Source organism: Notamacropus eugenii, chromosome 6 (assembly GCF_028372415.1).
Source record: "Notamacropus eugenii isolate mMacEug1 chromosome 6, mMacEug1.pri_v2, whole genome shotgun sequence".
Lineage (NCBI taxonomy): Eukaryota > Metazoa > Chordata > Mammalia > Diprotodontia > Macropodidae > Notamacropus > Notamacropus eugenii.
In genome coordinates, this window is record NC_092877.1 from 48,635,684 (window position 1) to 48,656,687 (window position 21,004).

Sequence of the window (21,004 nt, forward strand, 5' to 3'; positions counted from 1 at the left end):
CTCTTTTTGGTCTCATGCCACAGCTCTAGTATAGGCCACCTCTCACTGGGACTTAATATCTTTCTGCCTAAAACTCTTCCCCTTCCAGACTTCTTTACCTCTTCTCTATTTCCCCCATCCTTCCAGTCCTCAGACTCATAACTTCAGCATTATCCTCAGCTCCACCCTCTCCCTCACCCCACTTATCCAATCAGTCACAGAATATTGCCAATTCTACCTCCATATCATTTCTCCCATCCTACTCGCTTCTCTCCACTCACAGGTACCATCTTAAACCAGGCTTGCAACATCTCTCATCTAGATTATTATAATAGACTTTTTTGGGGTAAATAGTATTTTATTTTTTCCAGTTACATGTAAAAATAATTTTCAATATTCACTTCTATAAGATTTTGAATACCAATGTTTTCTCTCTCCCTTCTTCACCTCCCTCCTCCCCAGGATGGCAAGCAATCCGATATAGGTTATGCAAGAACAAGCACATCAAGCGTATTTCCACAGTCATTTTGTAAAAGAAGAAAAAACAAAAAGGAAAACCCATTAAAAAAATAAAAAAAGTGAAACCAGTATACTTCGATCTGTATTCTGACACCGTGGCTCTTTCACTGGATGTGGATAACATTTTCCATCATGAATTTTTTGGAATTGTCTCGAATCACTTAATCATATTGTTTAGAAGAGTCACGTCTATCATAGTTGATCATCACACAATGCTGCTGTCACTATGTATAATGTTCTCCTGGTTCTGCTCACTTTACTCATCGGTTCATTTAAGTCTTTCCAGGTTTTTCTGAAATCTGCCTGCTCCTCATTTCTTATAGCACAATAGTATTCCATTACATTTACATACCACAACTTGTTCAGTCAACTGCTGGTGGGCAATTTCTAATTCTTTGCCACTGCAAAAAGAACTGCTAGAAATATTTTTGTACTGTGAGCTTCTTTCCCTTTTTTATGATCTCTTTGGTATACAGACCTAGTAGTGGTATTGCTGGGTCAAAGGGTATGCACGGTTTGATTGCCTTTTGGGCATAGTTCCAAATTGCTCTCCAGAATGGTTGGATCAGTTCACAACACCAGCAATGCACTAGTGTCCCAATTTTCCCAGATCTTCTACAACATTTATCATTTTCCTTTTCTGTCATTATAATAGACTTCTAATTGCCCCCCCCCCCCCCCGTCTCAAGCTTCTCACCACTTCATGCTATACCACGTAGTGATTTTCTAAGTACAGATCTTATTCCCACTCAACCAACTCCAGTGACTCCCCATTGCTTTTAGGATAAAAGCTCCTTACCTAAGTTTTAAAGCTCTTTATAATCTACCTTCCAGACTCCCTACCCCATACTCTTTGATCCAGCTGAACTGGTCTTTCCTCTATTTCTCCCACAGGACATACCATCTCCAGTGTCTGTGCGATGGTACTGGCAATCCCACTTGCTTGGAAGGCCTCCCTTCTTCCCTTCTCACTCATAGAAGTATCGTCTCTGCATGAAGCCTTTTCTCATCACCCAGCTGCTAGTACCCTCCCTCCCAAATTACCTTGTGTTAAACTACTTTGCATATATTTGTACTTATTCACTTTATTTTATTATTATTCTTTCAAATGAACATATGCTTTCTCTCCCTCCCACTTTTCTTCCACCCCAAATTGAAAAAGCAAGAAAAACAAAATCACTGTTACAAATATCTATTTTTGTCAAGCAAAACAAATTCCTGCATTAGCTATGCCACCTGCCCCCCACAAAAGTTTTAATCCACATTCTGAATTCATCATTTCTCTATTAGGAGGTGGATAGCCAGCTTCATCATGAGTCTGCCAGAATCAGATTTGGACAACTTTCAAAGCTGATTGTCTTTACAATAATATTTTTCTTACTGTATAAATAGTTTTCTTGGTTCCCTCACTTCACTTTGCATCATTTCATTCAAGTCTTTTTACATTTCTCTGAAACTATTCCTTTCACAGTTTCTTATGAGTACTACAAGATTCTATCCATTCGTATACCATAATTTGTTTGGCCATTCCCCAATTAATGGGCAAACTGCTAAGTTTCCAAAACTTTGTCACCACAAAAAGAGTTGCTGTAAATGTTTTTGTATATATGGGTCCTTTTCCTTTTTTTGATCTCTTTGGGATATAATTAGTAATGATATTAAAGGTTCAAAGGGCATGCTTAATAGCTTTTAGTTCCAAATTGCTTTCCAAAATGACTAGACCAGTTAACAGCACAACCAACAGCTAGTGCATTTTCCACAGAACTTCTAGCATTTGTCATTTTCCTTTTTTGTAAACTTTGCCAATCTTATGGGTATGAAGTAGAACCTCCAAGTTGTTTTAGTTTGCATTTCTCTAATTGTTAATGATTTACAACATTTTTTCCCATGCAATAGCTTAGATCTCTCCTCTAAATTGTCTGTTTATATACGTTGACCATTTATCCATTGGGGAATGGCTCTTATTTTTATGAATTCAAACTACATTCTAATTCTAAATTCTAATTCTAAACTACATAGTTTAGAAATGAGACCTGCATCAGAGAAACTTGCTGCAAAGATTTTTTTCCCTATTTATTTGCTTTTCTTTTAATTTTGCCTGTATTTGTCTTATTTGTACAAAACCTTTAAATTATATGTAATAAAATTGTTCGTTTTACCTTCTTTGACCCACCCTATGTCTGTTTGGTCATAAAATTTTCCCACATTAATGGATCTGACAGGTAATTTCTTCTTTGCTCTTCTACTCTGCTACTTATGTTACAATTATGTATAAGACATGTATACATTTAAAGCTCATCTTGGCATGCAATATGAGACTTTAGCCTAGACTTAATTTCTGCCAGACTGATCTCTAGTTTTCCCAATAGTTTATGTTAAATAATAAGTCCTTGCCCCCATAGCTGAGATCTTTAGATATATCAAAAACTAATTTGCTGTACTTGTTTCCTTCTGTATATTGCATACTCAATCTGGTCCATTGATCAACCTCTGTATTGTTTAACCAATACAAAATTGTTTTGATGATTACTGTTTTGTAGTACAGTTTGAGATCTGGTACCCTTTAAAAAAAATTATTTCTTTTATGAGTCTTGGCCTTTTGTTACTTTATGTAAATTGCACCACTATTTTTTCTAGCTCTATAAAGTAATCTTTGGTAGTTTTATTAGTATGGCATTGAAAAAATCAATTAATTTAGATAGTACTGTCATCTTTATTACATTACTTCAGTCTTATTATTGTTATTCTGTGATGTCCAACTCTTTATGACCCCAAGGAACATAGCACATCAATATGGTCCATAGGGTTTTCTTGGCAAAGATACTGGAGTGGTTTGCCATTCCCTTCTTCAGTGGATTAAGGCAGAGGTTAAGTGACTTGCCCGGGGTCACACCAATAGTAAGTATCCGAAGTCAGATTTGAATTGAGGTCTTCCTGACTCCAGTTCCAGTGTTCTATTCACTAGTTCAGCCTATCAATGAGAAAATATTTCTCCAATTACTTAGATCTGTCCATGTAAAGAGTGTTTTGTAGCTGTGCTCATATAGTTCCTTTCTGTGTCTCTTGCAGATGGTATTTTATATTTTATTATATATGTATATGTATATTTATTTATTATATATGTCTATCTGTATGTGCATATACACACATATGTGTAGGTAGTTATTTTAAGTGGAATTTGTTTTTTTATCTCTTCCTGTTAGATTTTGTTGATACTATAAAGAAATGCTTATGATTTACTGGGTTTGTTTTATATTCTGAAACTGAAGTTGTTTAATTAGTCTTTTAGTTGTCTCCAGGGTTCTTTAAGTCCATTATCACATTGTCTCCAAATAGCAACGATTTTGTTTCTTCTTTGCCTATGCCTATTCTTTCAATGTCTTTTTCTTGTCTTATTGCTATAGCTAGCATTTCTAGCACTATATTGAGTAATAATGGTGATGGTGGACATCCTTTCTTTGCCCCTCATCACATTCAAAAGGCCTCTAGTTTATGCCCATTTTACAGATAATGCCTCTTGTTGATGATGCTACTTATCATCCTAAGGAAAAATTCATTTATTTTTATGTTTTCTAGTGTTTTTCTTATCATGAATGAGTGTTGTATTTCATGAAATGCTTTTTTCTGCATCTACTGATATAATCATGTAATATTTGTTATTCTTATTATTGATTTGGTCAATTATGTTCATAATTTTCTTACTATTGAACTGTATTTCTGGTATAAATCCAAACTAGTCTGTATGTAATATTTGTAATATATTGTTGTAGTCTCCTTGCTGATATTTTATTAGCATTTTTCTACTAATATTTCTTAGAGTTATCAATCTGTAATTTCCTCTCTTTTGACTCTCCCTAGTTTATTTATCTAAATCACATTTGTATCATAAAAGAAATTTTGTAGGACCCTTTTTCTGTTTTGTCAAAAAGTTTACATAAAATTGGAATTAATTGTTCTAAATATCCTAATACTTTGATAGAATTCTCTTGTTAATTCATCTAGTCCTAGAGTTTTTTCTTTGGGATTCATAGCTTGTTCAATTCCTCTTTTTAAGACTGGGTTATTTAAGTCCTGTATATCTTATTCTGTTAATCTGGGCAATTACAGTGACATAAAAATAATGTAAATTTAAGTATTTTTCCAAACCTTAAGGCACTATATAAATGGCACTATTATTAAACATTCATTCATTTTATTTAGATTGTCATATTTATTGACATGTAATTGATTACTTTATATTTATGATATATGTATTTATATATGTACTTTCCTTATAAGTAGGGATTGTTTTATTCTTTTTTATTTGTATACCTAGTACCTAGCACAGTACAATCAATAGTTTGGTTAAAAAAAAGACACAAAGAAATACTGAATGACATCATAAAACCAGAATTGGGTAAACGAAAAAAGAGGTACTTCAAGATCACTAAACAAAATAATTCCTTAAAAATCAGAATTAGTCATGTGGAAACTAATGACTCCATAAGTCATCAAGAAACAATAAAACAAAATAAAAAGAAAGAAAAAAGAAAAGAAAATGTGAAATTTCACATCAGAAAACAACTGACCTGGAATTGAGGAGAAATTATTTAAAAAATATTAGACTACCTAAAAGCCATGATTTTAAGAAGCCTAGAAATCATATTTCAAGAAATTATGAAGTAAAACTGCCTTTATATCTTAGAACCAAAGGATAAAATAGAAATTGAAAGAATCTGCCAATCACCTCCTGAAAGAGATCACAAACTGAAAACTTCCAAGAATATTACAGACAAATTCCAGAGCTCCTACATCAAAGAAAAAAATGCTGCAAGCAGACAGAAAAATACCAGGGAGCCCCAGTCAGGATCATGCAAGATTTAGCAACTTTCACATTAAAGAAGTGGAGAGCTTGGAATAGGATACTCCAGAAGACAAAGGAGCTAGGATTAAAACCAAGAATAACTTACCCAATAAAACTGAGTATAAATCCCTTCAAGGGAAAAATTAAAAATATAATGAAATAAAGGACTTTCAAAACATTCCTGATGAAAAGACCAGAGATGAACAGAAACTATGCCTTTCAAACACAAGGTTTGAGAGAAGCATATAAAGGCAAACATAAAAGAGAAATCATAAGGTACTCAATAAGGTTAAGCTGTTTACATTCCTCTATGAGAAAATGATACCTGTAAATCCTAAGAACTTTATCATTATGAGAGCAGTTGGAAGGAGTCTACATAGACAAAGCCATGAGTATGCAAGTAAATTATGTTGGAATGATTTTTAAAAAATGAGATGACAAATAGGAATGCGTTGGGAGAAGGGAGAGGAAGAATGGGGGGAATTATCTCACATACAAGGAAAAGCTTTTTTACAATGGAAGAAAAATAGAAGGGACAATGTTTGAATCTTAATGTCACAGGAATTAGTTTAAAGAAGGAATATATATACATACACACACACATATACACACTCAGTTGGGCAAAGAAATCTATTTTACCCAACAGAGAAAAAGAGGAAAAAGATAAAATAAGGGGTAGGGAAAGAAAAGAGAAGATAAAGGGAGATACTGGTCAGAAGCAAAATAGATGTTTGAAGAAGGACAGGATAAAAAGAAAGAGGATAAATAGAAGAAAATTGGATGGAAGGAAACATACAGTTAATAATCATAATTCTACATGCAAATAACATGAATTTACCCATAAAATAAAAGCAGAATGGATCAGGTATCAGAATTCAACTATTTTGTTTATAAGAAACATACTGTGAACAGAAAGACACACAAAGTTAAAAGAAGGGGATGGAGTAGAATCTATTAAGCTTTAGCTGAAGTACAAAAGGTAGGGGTAGGAATCACAATCTCAGACAAAGCAAAAGCTAAAATCGATCTAATTAAAAGGGATAAGCCAGGGAACTGCATTTGGCTAGAAGGTACCACAGACAATGACGTGATATCAATGACAAACATATGTGCACTAAATGGCACGGCATGCAGATTCTTAAAGAAAAAGCCAAGTGACCGACAGGAGGAAACAGACAACACAAATATACCAGTGAGGGACCTCAATGTTCTCCTCTCGGAATTATGTAAATCTAACCTCAAATAAATAAGAAAGAAGTTAAGGAAGTGAACAGAATTTTAGAAAAGTAATATATAATAGACTGCTGAAGAAAACTGAATGGGAGTAGAAAAGAGTGTACATCTTTTTCTCAGTTGTCCATAGCATGTGTTTAGGACATAATACCTCAAAAACAAATGCAGAGAAGCAGAAATATTACCCTTACCCTGTTCAGACCATAATACAACAAAAAAATGCAATCAATTAAGATCCACAGACGCTTAGATTAAAAATTAATTAGAAAGTAAATAAACTAATTTTGAAGAATAAGTGGGTCAGAGGCAGTTAGGTGGCAAGTGGATTGAGCACTGGCCCTTGAGTTGAGAGGACCTGAGTTCAAATGTGGCCTCAGACACTTACTAGCTGTGTGACTCTGGGAAAGTCACTTAACCCAATTGCCTCATTAAAAAAAAAAATGAGTGAGTCAAAGAACAAGTGATAGAAACAATCAACTGTTTCATTAAAGATAATGACTAGACAACTTACCAAAATTTGTGGAATGCAGTCAAAGCAGTACTTAGGGGAAAATTTACATCTCTAAAGACGTACATCAATAAAAGAGAGAAAGAGCAGATCAATGAACTGGACATGAAACTAAAATAAAATAAATAAAACTGAAAGTAACAATTTATCTGCCTCCAGAGAGAAAACTGATAAATTCCGAGTACAAATCGAAGGAACTCAAAATTTAAAAAAAAAAAATGAATGCTGAAAATAAATAAATGATTCAAAGTTTTAAAAAAGGAACAAAAAAAAAAAAACAACGAAGGAGTCAATGAACTGGAGATCATAATGAGGATAATGGACAGATCTTGGGTCACAAGGCACAGGGAGAATGACAACAGATTAAATAATCAGATACAGGAACTTCAGAATTCATAAGTATGGAAATAGAACCTTGTGGGTGATGGCAAGATCAGGAATATTACTACCTTTGTGGAGATTTTCATTGGATAAACAATGGTTGAATTGAACTGAAGGATATTAAGATCAATAAATTCCTTTGGTGTTTCACATACTACATATAGATGAAAGTGATTGACCCTAACATCCTTCAGTTCAATTCCACAGGCATTTAATAAGTGCCTAAGATATCTAGCTGGCTGAGGTGGATATAAAGTCAAAACAGAAAGTACACTTTACCCTCCAGAAGCTTATATTCTAAAGGCCAAACATAAATACACACAGACAAGTAAATGGAAGATAATGTAAGGAAGGAGAACAATAAAAATGTGGGATATGGCTGACTGAATAATATTAATGCCATATTAGTTGCTTTTAAAAGAGTAAAATGACATATACATATATCTAGATTCTTGGTAAATGATGGAATGGAAAAGTGGGGAGAGGGGGAACAAAAGTGAAAGTTGAACCAATAACTTTACCCTACTGATGGAATATTAGGCTATGACTAAATTCAATTCCCTGATCACCTGAAAATGGTTGTCATTTTCTTCATCCTCTGGATAAATATTTTAGACTATGACAATGAAATTTACTTGAATAGAGTATAGGAAATGTAGCATTTTCAGCCTCTAAATGTCCAATTAATTCTTTAGCTATATAGAATCATAGTATATATCAGCCTAGATTCATCCTTAGAGATAATCTAGTTAAATCCCACCACTTTATAAATAAAGAAATTTAGGCCCAGAGAAGTTACATAAACCAAATAGGAACCAATACAATAACCTGAGTTTCTCAAAGGCTTTTCCCACTGCAATATGTTGATAAAATGGATAGAACTGATCTTCAAATAAAACAAAAACTGATTAGCTGACAATTATATAAAACTTTATGGTTAACAAAACACAATCTCCTGGGAGAATGTTTTAAGTAAGATATGACTTTTATTAAATTGATAACAAAACAGAACTAGAATACCAGCAACACAATAAAGTAACTATATTTTCAAAAAATATAAATTTTCAAATATTTTTCAAAATAATAATTTTCAAAAAATATAAATTCAAAAATGTTTTGCTTTTACATCCCATACATTTCCCAATGTAAGCTTCTTCTCCCCTTCCTTCTCCTAGAGATCCATACCTTGTGCCAAAGAATAAAAAAGAGGGGGAAAACAGTTTAGCAAAATTAACAAACATTAAAAATATGATATAACGTGTAATATTCTAATCTAGAGTGACAGTTTCCCACCTCTGCAAAACAAGCAGATGTCTTCTCACATCTCTTCTTTGGGGCTCACCGTGGTCTTTATAACTTTACAAAATTGTTTCAATTTTTTTTGTTATTCTATTTATGTTGTTTTTATGGTTACTATGTAATTTATCTTCCAGTCTTAGTTTATTTTAATCAGTTCAGATATCTTCCTATGATTTTATATATTAATAATATTGACAGTTTCTTACAACAATGTAATAATCAATTACATTTATTGACCTTGACTAGTTAGGCCATTCCTCAAACAGTGACATCTACTTGGTTTCCTGTTCTTTGCTGCTACAAAAAGAGTGTGCTCTCTTTCTTGTCTCTATCTCTCTACACATACATACACACACACACACACACACACACACACACACACACACATGCACTCACACACATATACTATAATGCTATATATACACATGTGTACACTATATGTGTGTACATATGTGTAAGTATATAAGTATGTATATATGTATATGAGTCTGTGTCTTTTTGGTTACATTTACTTTTCTAAAAGGTTATAAAAGAAAATACTATGAATTGAGGCTATGAAAGTTAATTATAAAGGGGTCTAAGTGTAGCTTAAACTCTTATTTCATCATAATCATGCTCGTACAACGCTAGTAACGTAGGGAGAGCAGATGATTGGAAATAACAGACTTTCTCACTGTCCTAAGGTGTCACAGAAAGCACTTAGGACTGGCAGTCAGGAAACCTGTGTTCAAGTCCCAGTCCAGTCCATTGTTTATTTGCTATATGGCCTTGAGCAACTCATTTCACTTGACTTCTATTTCCTCATCCATCAAATGGACCAAACAATCCCTATGTTGGCTCCCTTTCAACCTCTAGCAATCTATGAATCTATAAGTGAATGTGTTTAATTTCGTTACTTGGAATACTGTGTTATACTTTATTTCTGAAAACACCACGCTTCATAAATGTGCATACCTTTCTTACAAAGATGGGCCATACCAGCTCTAAATACATGCTTCTCTAATAATCTCTGTATTGTTCCATTTTACTGCATGTGCTGCCAGAGCAAGCACTGCTTGACATTCTTCCAGGTGCACAGCCAAATACAGTATCCTTCTACTCTGGTCCCCTATAGAAAATGGAAGTGTGACCATGGGCAACATCAACTTGGAAAACAAGTACATGAAACTTGGCAGTTTCATGGTGAGAGTGCACATCTTCCAATAAGCGTGTGTGGTTGGATTGAGTATCTAAGGCATCACAAATTACAGCTGCCTCAGCAGGGAACGACTCAGGGCGACCAAGCAAGCTTCCAAGGCAGGCACCACAGCTCCCAGATCAGCCAACACCATCCCAGCACTCCACCTGCTCATCTGGAGAGACACAGCTGAAGGTCTCCTAATACACTCAAGAATCAGAAAAGAGTGTCCACAGGAAAAGGCAGATGCTCAGGAACAGATTTTGTCAAAGATCCACCTCATTTCTTTTGGCCCAGTTTCATCTGACATCATCTGCAGTTGTGCAGATAATAAGAAGTACAATTTCCACATTTCAATTTAATTCAAAAAATAGAGGTTCAGTGCCTAATAACTGACAATAATGGCTAACAATACAGCACCTACTATGTGCCAGGCACTATGCCAAGCCCTTTACATTTGATCCTCACAAAAGCCCTGGAGAGAAGGTGTTATCCTCATTTTACACATAAGCAAATGCAGGCAGGTAAAGGTTAAGTCACTTAGCTTCCTCAAGGTCACACAGCTAGTGAATGAGAGTTCACCCATTTAGTTGCCTTCTACGTATGCAGTACCTTGTACTTCTTGCTAGGAATACAAAATGAAAAAAACAGTACAGTTCCTGACTTCAAGAGTTTGTAATCTAAGAAGGGTGACCAATACATACATAGATAAGCATAATACATAGTAGGCCATGCTGAGGCATAGCCGAGATCAAGGCAACGTTCTCTAAGAAAATGAGAAGAGGGAAAGATTAGGGGAAGTTTCACAGAAACGGTGACACATAATCTGGGTCTCAAAGGAAGAGAAAGGATTTCCACAGACAGATCAGAGAGGAATATATTTCAGGCATGAGTGATGGGCTAGGAATAAAGGGTACAGGCAAGAGGGGTCAGGATGATCCTAGGGAACATCAGGTGGTCCAGTTTGGCTGGAACTAAGTATGTGAAAGAGGAGGGCTGGGTAGGTAAGACTAGAGTTAGAATGTGGAGGACCTCAAAGTCCAGGCTGGGGAGTTCTTCTGTAGTCTTAAAGGCAAAAAAGAGTCCCGCAAGGTAGACTGCTCTGAGAACTAGTAATGGGCAAGGTCTGAGCATTAGTCAGGACCCTTCACACAGGACAGCCACAGACTCAGGACGGTTGCTTATAAAGTTCGTTCAGGAAATTCTGACTGTGTATAAACATGAGAAATAATACATATAAAAGGAAGCACCTTGAAATGAAGATGCACCATAATAGAGGAATTATATATTTAAACTACGCTCAGAAAATCATACACATGTTTGACACACACATGTATATATTATGTATCTATATAACATAGAAATAAATAATGATAGCTAATGGTTTAGATTTTAGGTTTGCAAAGCACTTTACAAATATCATCACATCTGATCCTTACAACAACCCTGTGGGTAGGGGCTCTTAGGATCCCCATTTTACATATGAGGAAAGTGAGGTAGGAGTGCTTAAGTGATTTGCCCAGGGTAATATAGCTAGAAGTATCTAAGGCCAGATCTGAACCCAGGTCTCTTTGACTCTATGTCCAGGGCTCTCTCCAGTGGGTCACCTAGCCACCTGACAGTATGTATGTCTATGTATGTATAGTTGTAACTATATAATATCTATGTATACACACATGTACACACACATACATACATGATCATATATAGTAATAGTATATACATGACATATGTGATACTATATCTTAGCATTCTGTAAAAGACAGTGGAAGAAGAAAGAATTTATTTATCCACTCCAGCATAAATCAGTAAGTCCCTGAGGATACAACTTAAATCCTCATATCTTGCCTTCTTGATTGGAACATCAGAAGCTCACTGTACACACTACTGGAAACTGCCTCTGTTCCTCTACCCTTTTATTTTTCCTGAAGGAAATACAACATCTCAAGCCTTCCAATTTGCGTGAAATTCTATAGGCAATCAGTGCCAGTTCAAAACATAAACAGATATCACAAGAGAGTTTAAGACTTCAGCACAGGGCCTTGTGCAAAGTAGGAACTCAAAACATATTTGTGGAATAGAAGTGAATTCGACCTTACTCAGACTCTCAGGCCTACAGGAAACGAGTCCATGAGAACCACGTAGGTATCACCCAGAGAGAATAATTGTCACTTCCTTTCTTGTTCTCTGAGGTATCACTAAAATATTGTACCTTAGATGATTTTATAACTTAAACAATTCTGAGATCACGATATAAGCAAAACTTTATAAGTAGAGTGATTAAAATAATATTCAAATAATAAGTACTTCAAAAAAAACCTACATTTTTTTCTTAATATAAATCAATACTAGTCATATGAACACATATACTGAAGATTTTATAGCCAAAGTATATACTGATAACAAACTAAGTGACTGGGCCAAAGAGAAAATCGAGTTTTTTAACCCCGTGAGAAATACACTTTTACCAACACTACAAATTTGCTTTATGGCTACAAATACAAAATGACGGGAGAGAGTATATATGAACTCCCTTGTTCAGCAGCCCTGCCAATGTGGGTAACAATTAGTCAGGGAAACGCTCCCTTTGGTTCCTTCTTGGTGTGACTGCATTCAGTTTGATAGGACACGTCCTCAGAGGCCCTCCCTAGAGCACTATACAGCAACGGAGTTACCCTGGAGCACATGTTCTTGTTACCTTAAAGAGGATCCTGAGAGACGGTATCTCAGTATCTGAGATAATGTCAGCATTAGAGTTAGCCTATGACATACAGCAGCTCTGTGCTGCTGGAAACATCATTTAACCTTTCTAAAACTCTAAGTTGTAACAAGTCAATTTGTGTTGCTCCTCACTGGGCATTGGGAGCTCCCTAACCAATGAAATCACAAGTCTGGAGGAAAACAAAGGAAGGTGTTCCAGTATTGTTCCTTATGCACACCCAACAGTCACTGTATATTCCCCAAACCTAGCCCTGATGGTGCATCCTCCCAAAATGAAAATGATTAAGAACAAAATAATTTTTGCTTATATAGAAGCACTAGAATCATCTATTACAGAAAGTGAATAACTCTGAATATAAAAGGAAAAATTTAAGAATCTATCCACTTTATCTCTGCATATAGCACAAATCAAACACAATATATACATAAGTACTTTTCAACATATAAAAGAAAAAAATAATAACAAGAAAGATACTTATGAAAATAAGTTAAGATTCTCTTAAAGTTACTGAACATCCCTCTGAAGAAGACCAGCATCCCAGTTCACTGAAAGTCTTTCAAATCCTCAAATTAAGTATTCTAATCAGCATTTTATTCAGATTTGCAAGAGGAGATACTTCAATAGAACTTTTGATAGGAGTGAGTTCAATTCATGATAGGAACCCCTGTACTTTTCCTGCCCCAGTACTCCATCTAGATCAAGAAGGTAGCTTCAGACATACTTCCCATTGCAAACATATGTGAAATCAAGAGACAAAGACAACCACCTGGGCAGCAAGTGCCTAATGTCACTTTGGGGAGTCATCCAGAGGAAGAATTATAGCATGGTGACAGTATAGACTGCAGATGGATGATCTTAAGCACAGGCAAAACCAACTGATAATCTATTTTCCCAATTACCAAACTACGAAGGAGTTGTCTTCCTTAAGATGCCATAACCAGTGAGAAAATACACATGGTGCAGAGGCACCCACACTAGTGACTTCCCCTGTTGCAGCTCAGAAGCTGTTGCTGGGTCTGACCTTCAAATAGGCGGTCAAGGCGCTGCCGCTTCACTCTGTGTTTCTCCAGGAGAGCCATGAGTACAAATTGTCCAGCTTCGTTCCCAATTCACCCAACACAGGAACAAACCCTCTATGAACCTGGACTCTTCTTTTCACCTGAAAAAGAAAGGAAAGATTTAAAATACATGCTAATGATACATCTTCACCAGGTTTTATTATTTTAAAATTCCATTTTCATTTTGAAAGTGAGACACTTTAAATGTTTTCCCATGAAATTGCTTATCAACAGAAGTCGGACCATCCTATCCATCCTGCCCTAGGGCCCAACAGTCTCTTGCAAGACTTGGTCACTTGGTGACATCTAATCTCTTCTTCTAACATACCCATATGTACACAGCTAGCCCCATAAATGTCCTATCAGACTATCCACTCTGTCACGGGAACATGTTTCCAAAACACCAAACAGAAATAAACTGTCCTGGTAAAAGGGGAGTCCACATTTTGCATTTGTTGACACTTTCAAGGAAAAATCCCAAGATTTTCACAGTCTTGTCTCTGAATCTCACAGGTTAAGAGAAAGTTACAGGCAGATTACACAGGAGAGAACACAGTAAAATGCCTCCCTCAGGAGTCTATATTGAGTCTATATCACCCCAAAGACACCAAAGCTACAGCTCCATGTTTGGCAAGCAAAGCTGTCCCTCCATTTATATTTACAGTAACAGATTGTGCGCAGAAGATCCTTTAAGAGTATAACTGTAAACATGGGCCAAACCCTGTAAGTGACTTTTGAATCATGACCCAGTAAGTGGTCCATTTTAAACCCTAACCCTAACCCTAACCCTAAATGCACTCAATTGTGTGAATTTAAAAATACACAAAGATCATTCCTGTAATATTTGGACCCCGAGGGGTGGGGAAGGAAACCAAGATAATATCGGTCCCAAACAACAGAACCATCATTTGATCCCTATTTTCACACCACAGGAATACATCACTCCAAAGCCTACTAAAAGCTACATTCAAACCTAGCAGAAAACAGAGACCTAGTTATCACAATTTCCTGGGGCAGCAAGGTGGCACAGTGAGTAGAGAATAGGCCCTGGAGTCAGGAGGACCTAAGTTCAAATCTGACGTCAGACACTTGATACTTACTAACTGTGTGACCTTGAGCAAATCACTTAACCCCAATTGCTTTGCCTTCCCCCTCTAAAATAATAATACTGATAATAATAAAAAGATCAATTAGAAATCTGAGTAAAGAATGAACTGGAAATACTAAAGGCAAAAAAACCCCCAACTTCCTTCCTAGCAACCAGATAATTGTAATAAATACCTAAGTTCTAGTAAAGTTACTTATAAACATTTTTTCCTCAAAGACCTAATGTCATTATTTTCCTTTCTTAAGTGTACTGAAGAACTATGCAGTCATATGCAGTCATTTCTAATTTATAAATATTCCATAAATGGAAAAATAACCAGGGAGAAAATCTCGAGAGTGGCCCCTCTCTCAGCTCACAGGACTGCTGCCTTGTTCCCTAATTTAGAATACCCAGAGGAGAATTACAACAGCTGTTTTGTCATAAGTAAATATACAAGCTACTGGTACTCATCAGTATCTGCTTCTCTGGCATCGGAGGCTTGGTTCCAACTTCACAAGTTAGGATGGGTTTCCTTTTTCCCACTTAAAATGGTTGGCTATGCTATAGGTACATTAAATATTTTGCACATATTTCCCTGGAAATGAAAAAAAAGTCTAATATTGATAAATGCAAGAGCTTATTCTGTCCCTCATCTATCTCTTTCCAATGCTACCTGTGTTGAGTCTTGAAGGATGGAAAAATGTATACAAGAGATGATGACTGAACAGTGAGATGGGAAAGGAGAGGTCTATTCAGGCATGGAGGCTGACACAAGCAAGGGGCCATGGCCAAATGAGAATAGGGGCACAAGACGAGCTCAGTTTGACTGAAACTGACAGTAAAGTTGGAAAGTCATTTGGAGTCAAACTATGGAATGCTTTGAAGGCTGAGATCAACAGTTTATATTCCTTTCTTTGTTAGGCAAACTGACAGTTTCTGTGTAGAGTAGAGGTTCTTACCTCCCACATGACCACTTGCTACTACTGGACACCTTCTCTTCCCTGAGCTTTGTGGACATTGCCCTCTCTTAGTTTTTGCCTCTTTTCTTTGACCTTTTTTCTAAACCCAAATGATTTTCCAAGGTTCTTTCCAAGGCTCTATCCTTGGTTCTTTCCTGCTCTTACTCTATTAACCACAATGTTGGCAAATGCAGTCACTTCACCACTTCACAGGTAATTGATCACCTCTGCAGATCATTCCTCAATCCACACATCTCTCTCATAATTGCAAATGTTTTCTGCTTTAAGACAACTCCCTAGAAGCTTAGTTTTATTTTGGACATGTTGAGTTTATCCTCTCTCTAAAGTAACCATCTTCTCCTTCTGACTTCTATTTCTGCAAAACTTCAAGGTTCTCTCTGACTAGTCAGTCAGTCAGTCAATAAGCATTTATTAAGCACCTGCTTTCTGCTTGGCACTGTGTGAAGTGCTGGGGATAAGACAATCCCTGCTCATAAGGAGATCATAGACATAGGAGAGAGAACATGAAAAGAACTCTGTATGTGCAGGATATCCACAGGATAAAGTAGAGCTAATGAATAGAGAGGTAAAGCACTAGAATTAAGGGGAGCTGGGAAAAGCTAGAACTTAAAGAAAGCTAGGGAAATTGGGAAGCAGAGATGAAGAGAAAAAGAATTCTAGATACAGGAGCTGGTAAAAATTCCTGGAGTCAGAAGATGTAATGTTTGTTTAAGCAACAGTAAAGAGCTTGGTGTCACTGGACCACAGAGAATAGAGGGGTAAGTAAGACGCAGGAATATCGGAGAGGTAGGAGGGGGTCTTGTAGTGAAGGATGTTAGATTCAAAACAAGATTTTATACTTGATACTGGAAGTTACAGGGAGTGACTGGAGTTTATTGAATGGGAGTGTGACATGATCAGATATGCACTTTAAGAAGATTAATTTGACAGAGAGACTGAACAGCAGGCTACTGCAATAGTCCAAGAGTAAGGAGATGGACCCTCATTTCCCATATCCAGTTTCTTGCCTTCATAATTTTTCTCCAAGATGTCTATCTCAACCTAGTCTTGTTGCTACCAATTTAGCATAACTCCTAAAACTGTCTCATATTAGCTCTTTCCACCAACAGTGTCTTCATTCTAATGTCAGACTCATTATCTTTGTGTACAGATCTGATCAGGCTCAAAATCTTTCAATGGACTCCATATTCCCAGGTAACTCAAATCCCACTCACCCACTCACCTGCTGAAATCAAACCCAACTTTTAAGATCTAGTTTAAATGCTACTTCCCCAGTGAAGTCTTTCTTGATCTCCCCTAGTCAAAAAGGAAGGCTCTCCCCTACATGATTTCACGTAACATTTTGTTTGTATCTTTCTCATGCTCTCATACAGTCCTGTTTTGTATTCTAAGTATTGAGAATGAGTTTTATCCTCTCTATTAGAATGTGAACTCAATAAGGAAGGGCTATATATTATTTATCTCAGTACTTCTATGAGGTCAGACTCCAGTGTGTCATTGGACCATACTCTGGAAGGTTCAATCATACTAGCAAGGCTTTTTGGACAATCCCAACAATAGACTGAGTTGGCCTTCCAAGTTTCACCCTAGTTATGTGTGGAGAGGTTTACACTAGTAGGCTGGCCACTTGGTTATGTTCTCTCTGGCCCTGGCAACCCATGAAACAATGAAAAATATAAAAAGGTCCTCCATCCTGTGCAGCCTCCTCCCAGTTCTGCAGTGACAATGACATAGTGGTAGAAAAGGGGCAGAAGGTGCTAAGAATCATACAGTTCTTGGCTCCCCTTTAGTTGTTAGTACTCTAAAAGTGAGATCTTTGTGGAGTGATCAATTAATGGAATGCTACTAAAGAAATCGAATCTTACCAATCTTGTCATTGTCAATATATGAAGCTAGAAGAAAGAATAAGTATAGTTACATGGAAGGATGATTAACAACTATTCCTTGGAGAAGCAAATGAATGAGTTAATGGAGTTGGCTTCATTATACACAGAAAGACATCAAGAAACATGATTTCACAGTACATTTGATCAATTCATACTATTGTACTCAAAATAATTATTTTTCAAAAAGATCACCATGAAAATACCTGTAGACTATGCTTCAACAACACTTGCAGAAAATGAAGAACTAGAGAAATTTTACAAAGAATTTGATAAGATTCTCCAAATTAAATCAGTTTAGATTTTGTGGTTTTAATGGAAGGCTAAGAATGGGTGAGGGTCAATATTTCAGAAAATATGGTTCAAATACGAAGGAATGAGAAAGCCTACAACTTACAGAATTCTGAGAAGTCTCCCAAATTTACAAAGTAAATACAAAGTAAAAATATGGCAAGCACCAAATAATGTCACAAAATAAAACTAATTATATTTCAATAGTAAAAGATTTATATTATTGATGAACAAACTACCTCCAAATTCACACCAAATTATTTGATCAAATATTAGAATCACCATTAAGCTAAAATGAAATTAAGATTGGCATGCAACTAAAACTACTGTATATCGATGATCAAAATGGGTTAAGATAGTAAAAATGACAATTATATCAGTTATAATAATTTTATGCATAAATTTAACCAATAAGTCAATTGCCATAACAAAGAAACCAAAAGAACCTAAAAAAATGCTTGATATACCAAGCAGAAAGGTAAACAAAAAGCAAAAACAAATTAGAATATCAACTTATTTGTAAGATAAATAAATAATATCATTTCATAAAACAGAGAGAAGGGATAAAACCAACTTAAAGGTTAGTAAAAATGCCAATTAAGCAAAGTCATTCCAAAAGCATTTAAAAGATGAAAATGCAAAGAGGACAACAGTCGATAGGAAAATGGAAAAGATCTGCAAAGATTTTTACAATCAACTTTTTTTTTCAATCATCAAGAACACAGCATAATCATTACACTTGGGCTCTAAATTACAGTTCAAGATGTGCTCAAAAGAGAGGTATCAGTGACATCAAAGAGAACAAACATGAGGAAAATAGCTGGGTAAGACCAAGTATACAAAAAAGAGATGTGTGCTGGATGTAATAAAAACTATTACAGCAAAATTGAAGAAAAAAATCTTGAACTTTATGGCCCTTCCACCCAAAAATGGAGAGACCAAGAATACCTCAACAACTACTCATCTACTCATCTATATCTCTACTTGTCCATCTAAATAAAAATTTTACAGGCATCCCCAACAGGGGTATTAGCTGGCAGACTTTCATAAGTGGTATCTCACAGTAGGTAATATCTTTAGAAGTTTCCTACCTGGAGAGGGATAGTAGAGTCATAGATTTAGAGTTGGAAGAGACTTTAGAAGTCATCTAGCCCAACCTCCTCATTTTATGAGGAAACGAGAGTCCAGAGATGTTAAGACATTTGCCCATGGTCTCATAGACTCTAAGCAGTACAGGCTAATCACATTGTTTTTCTATTACAATGAAAATAAAATATATTGGTTTTTCATTATGGATAACAAGTTGTCATGTAATAAGTCCCTCTGATGAACTCTGAGTGTTCATTCTTAGCATGCCAGCTTCAATATGAAGCCACTAGATGATGGAAAGGACAACAAAACTAACACGTATGAGAAATATTGAAGGCAAAACAAAAAACCTCGTAATTATGAGAACACCAATTATAGCAATAACTAAACCACAACATGAATAATTTGGAGAAAAGACAAGGCATGCTGTTTTATGATGCTAGATTTCATTCTACCAAATGACTGAACTGAATTAACAATCATCATAGTTTAGTGATGAGGGAAGAATACTGATGAGAACAACATGAAGTGACACCTTCAACACTTAGGGAACTCAGTCAACTGAACAGCTAGATATTAATGACAAAGAAATAAAAAGAGCCCCCCCAAATGATGTCAAAGTCTGTGCTGTAAAGAAGCCCCTGTACAATTTCTATGAGGGTTCTTTGGGTCTTAAACCATTTCTTTACTCTTTATTTACACATAACTCTAACAGCCTTGACTATATAGTTTTCTACTCCATGGCCAATTAAATGAAGTAAACTGGAAGAGGTTGGCTACAGAGAAGCATACTGCCAGGAAAAAAGTGAAAGTTGATTGAGAAAAGAAACAAGAAACTATAAAAAGCAGACATGAGAATACAAAAAATAAAACAGTCTAAGACAATTTAGAATAGGGTCAAACAGTTCTCCATGACTCTAAAGGTTTCAGGGGCATCACTTTATAGAGCACAGTGATTTTTTTAATGATACCCCCAAAATATCTAGAATAGGATATGCTCTGGACAGTAACCTGGGAAAGAAAGCCTGATAAAGAAGAAAGAGATCTGCACTGAGAGTCAAGAGATGGGCAATCACATTCCTTGCTTTCCTACTTCCCTGAGCCAGTTTCCTCTTTGGGAATATGGACATTAAAAACCACATACTACCTATTTCACAAGGCCTTTAGGCCTTAATTTCCTCATCTACAAAACAAATGAAATATGTTCAATGATTTTCTTCCATCAGCTGTAAATCCTACAATACTGAAGTGAGATAATGCATCTGAAACTATTTTACATACATATATATGTCTGTATAGATACAAAATGAACAATGGTATACATATATGTATGTATACATAGATATACACATGTGGGCCATCTCCAGTCATCCTGATCTATATCTGGCCATGGACCCAGATGAATTCAGTGGAGAAAATGAGGCTGGTGACTTTTCATAGGCCTCCCTCACTTGCAATTCACTTGCAAGTCACGGCATCACCTTTCTGATGTCATGGTCCTCTTTGAGAACAAAGGACACACAACCTGTGAGTAATACAAACTGCCCAACTAGGGATCCAACTGGATAGACTAGAGTCCAGAAAAACAAAACACAACTGGACTGTACCTAGAGGATACTCCCAAGGAATGGGAGAGGACTACCCATAATGAGGAACTGTGAGTTATCCCTCAGCTGTATGTGCTTTCTGAGCTTATGCCCATTTTACCTTGAACTCTCTATGTACTTTGTGGGAGAGGATGTCCTAGTCTTTTGAGGTTAATGTTTTTTTTTGTTTTGTTTTTTGTTTTATTTTATTTTGTAATGTTTAACAATCACTGCCATACAATTGTGATTTTATCCCCCCCACCTACCCCCCATTCCCCCCTCCCTCCCCACGACTGCATACAATTCTGTATAGATTCTACATATACTTTCCTATTGAGTATATTTTCACTATAGTCATGCTATGTAGTC

The 21,004-nt window shown here is 36.0% G+C and overlaps 1 protein-coding gene across 12 annotated transcripts in view; it reads right to left on the reverse strand.

Annotated features, from left to right (window-relative positions):
• The window catches only part of CTBP1 (C-terminal binding protein 1), a 456,292-nt gene that overhangs the window by 280,380 nt on the left and 154,908 nt on the right, over window positions 1-21,004 (reverse strand). For all 12 annotated transcript variants that reach the window (XM_072619949.1, XM_072619932.1, XM_072619941.1 and 9 more), the window contains one exon: window positions 13,683-13,820. Coding sequence is in view for 6 of the 12 variants with exons in the window: in XM_072619932.1 (XP_072476033.1) it covers window positions 13,683-13,740 (58 nt within the window). In the remaining 6 variants the exon portion in view is untranslated. The remainder of the gene's footprint in view (window positions 1-13,682; window positions 13,821-21,004) is intronic.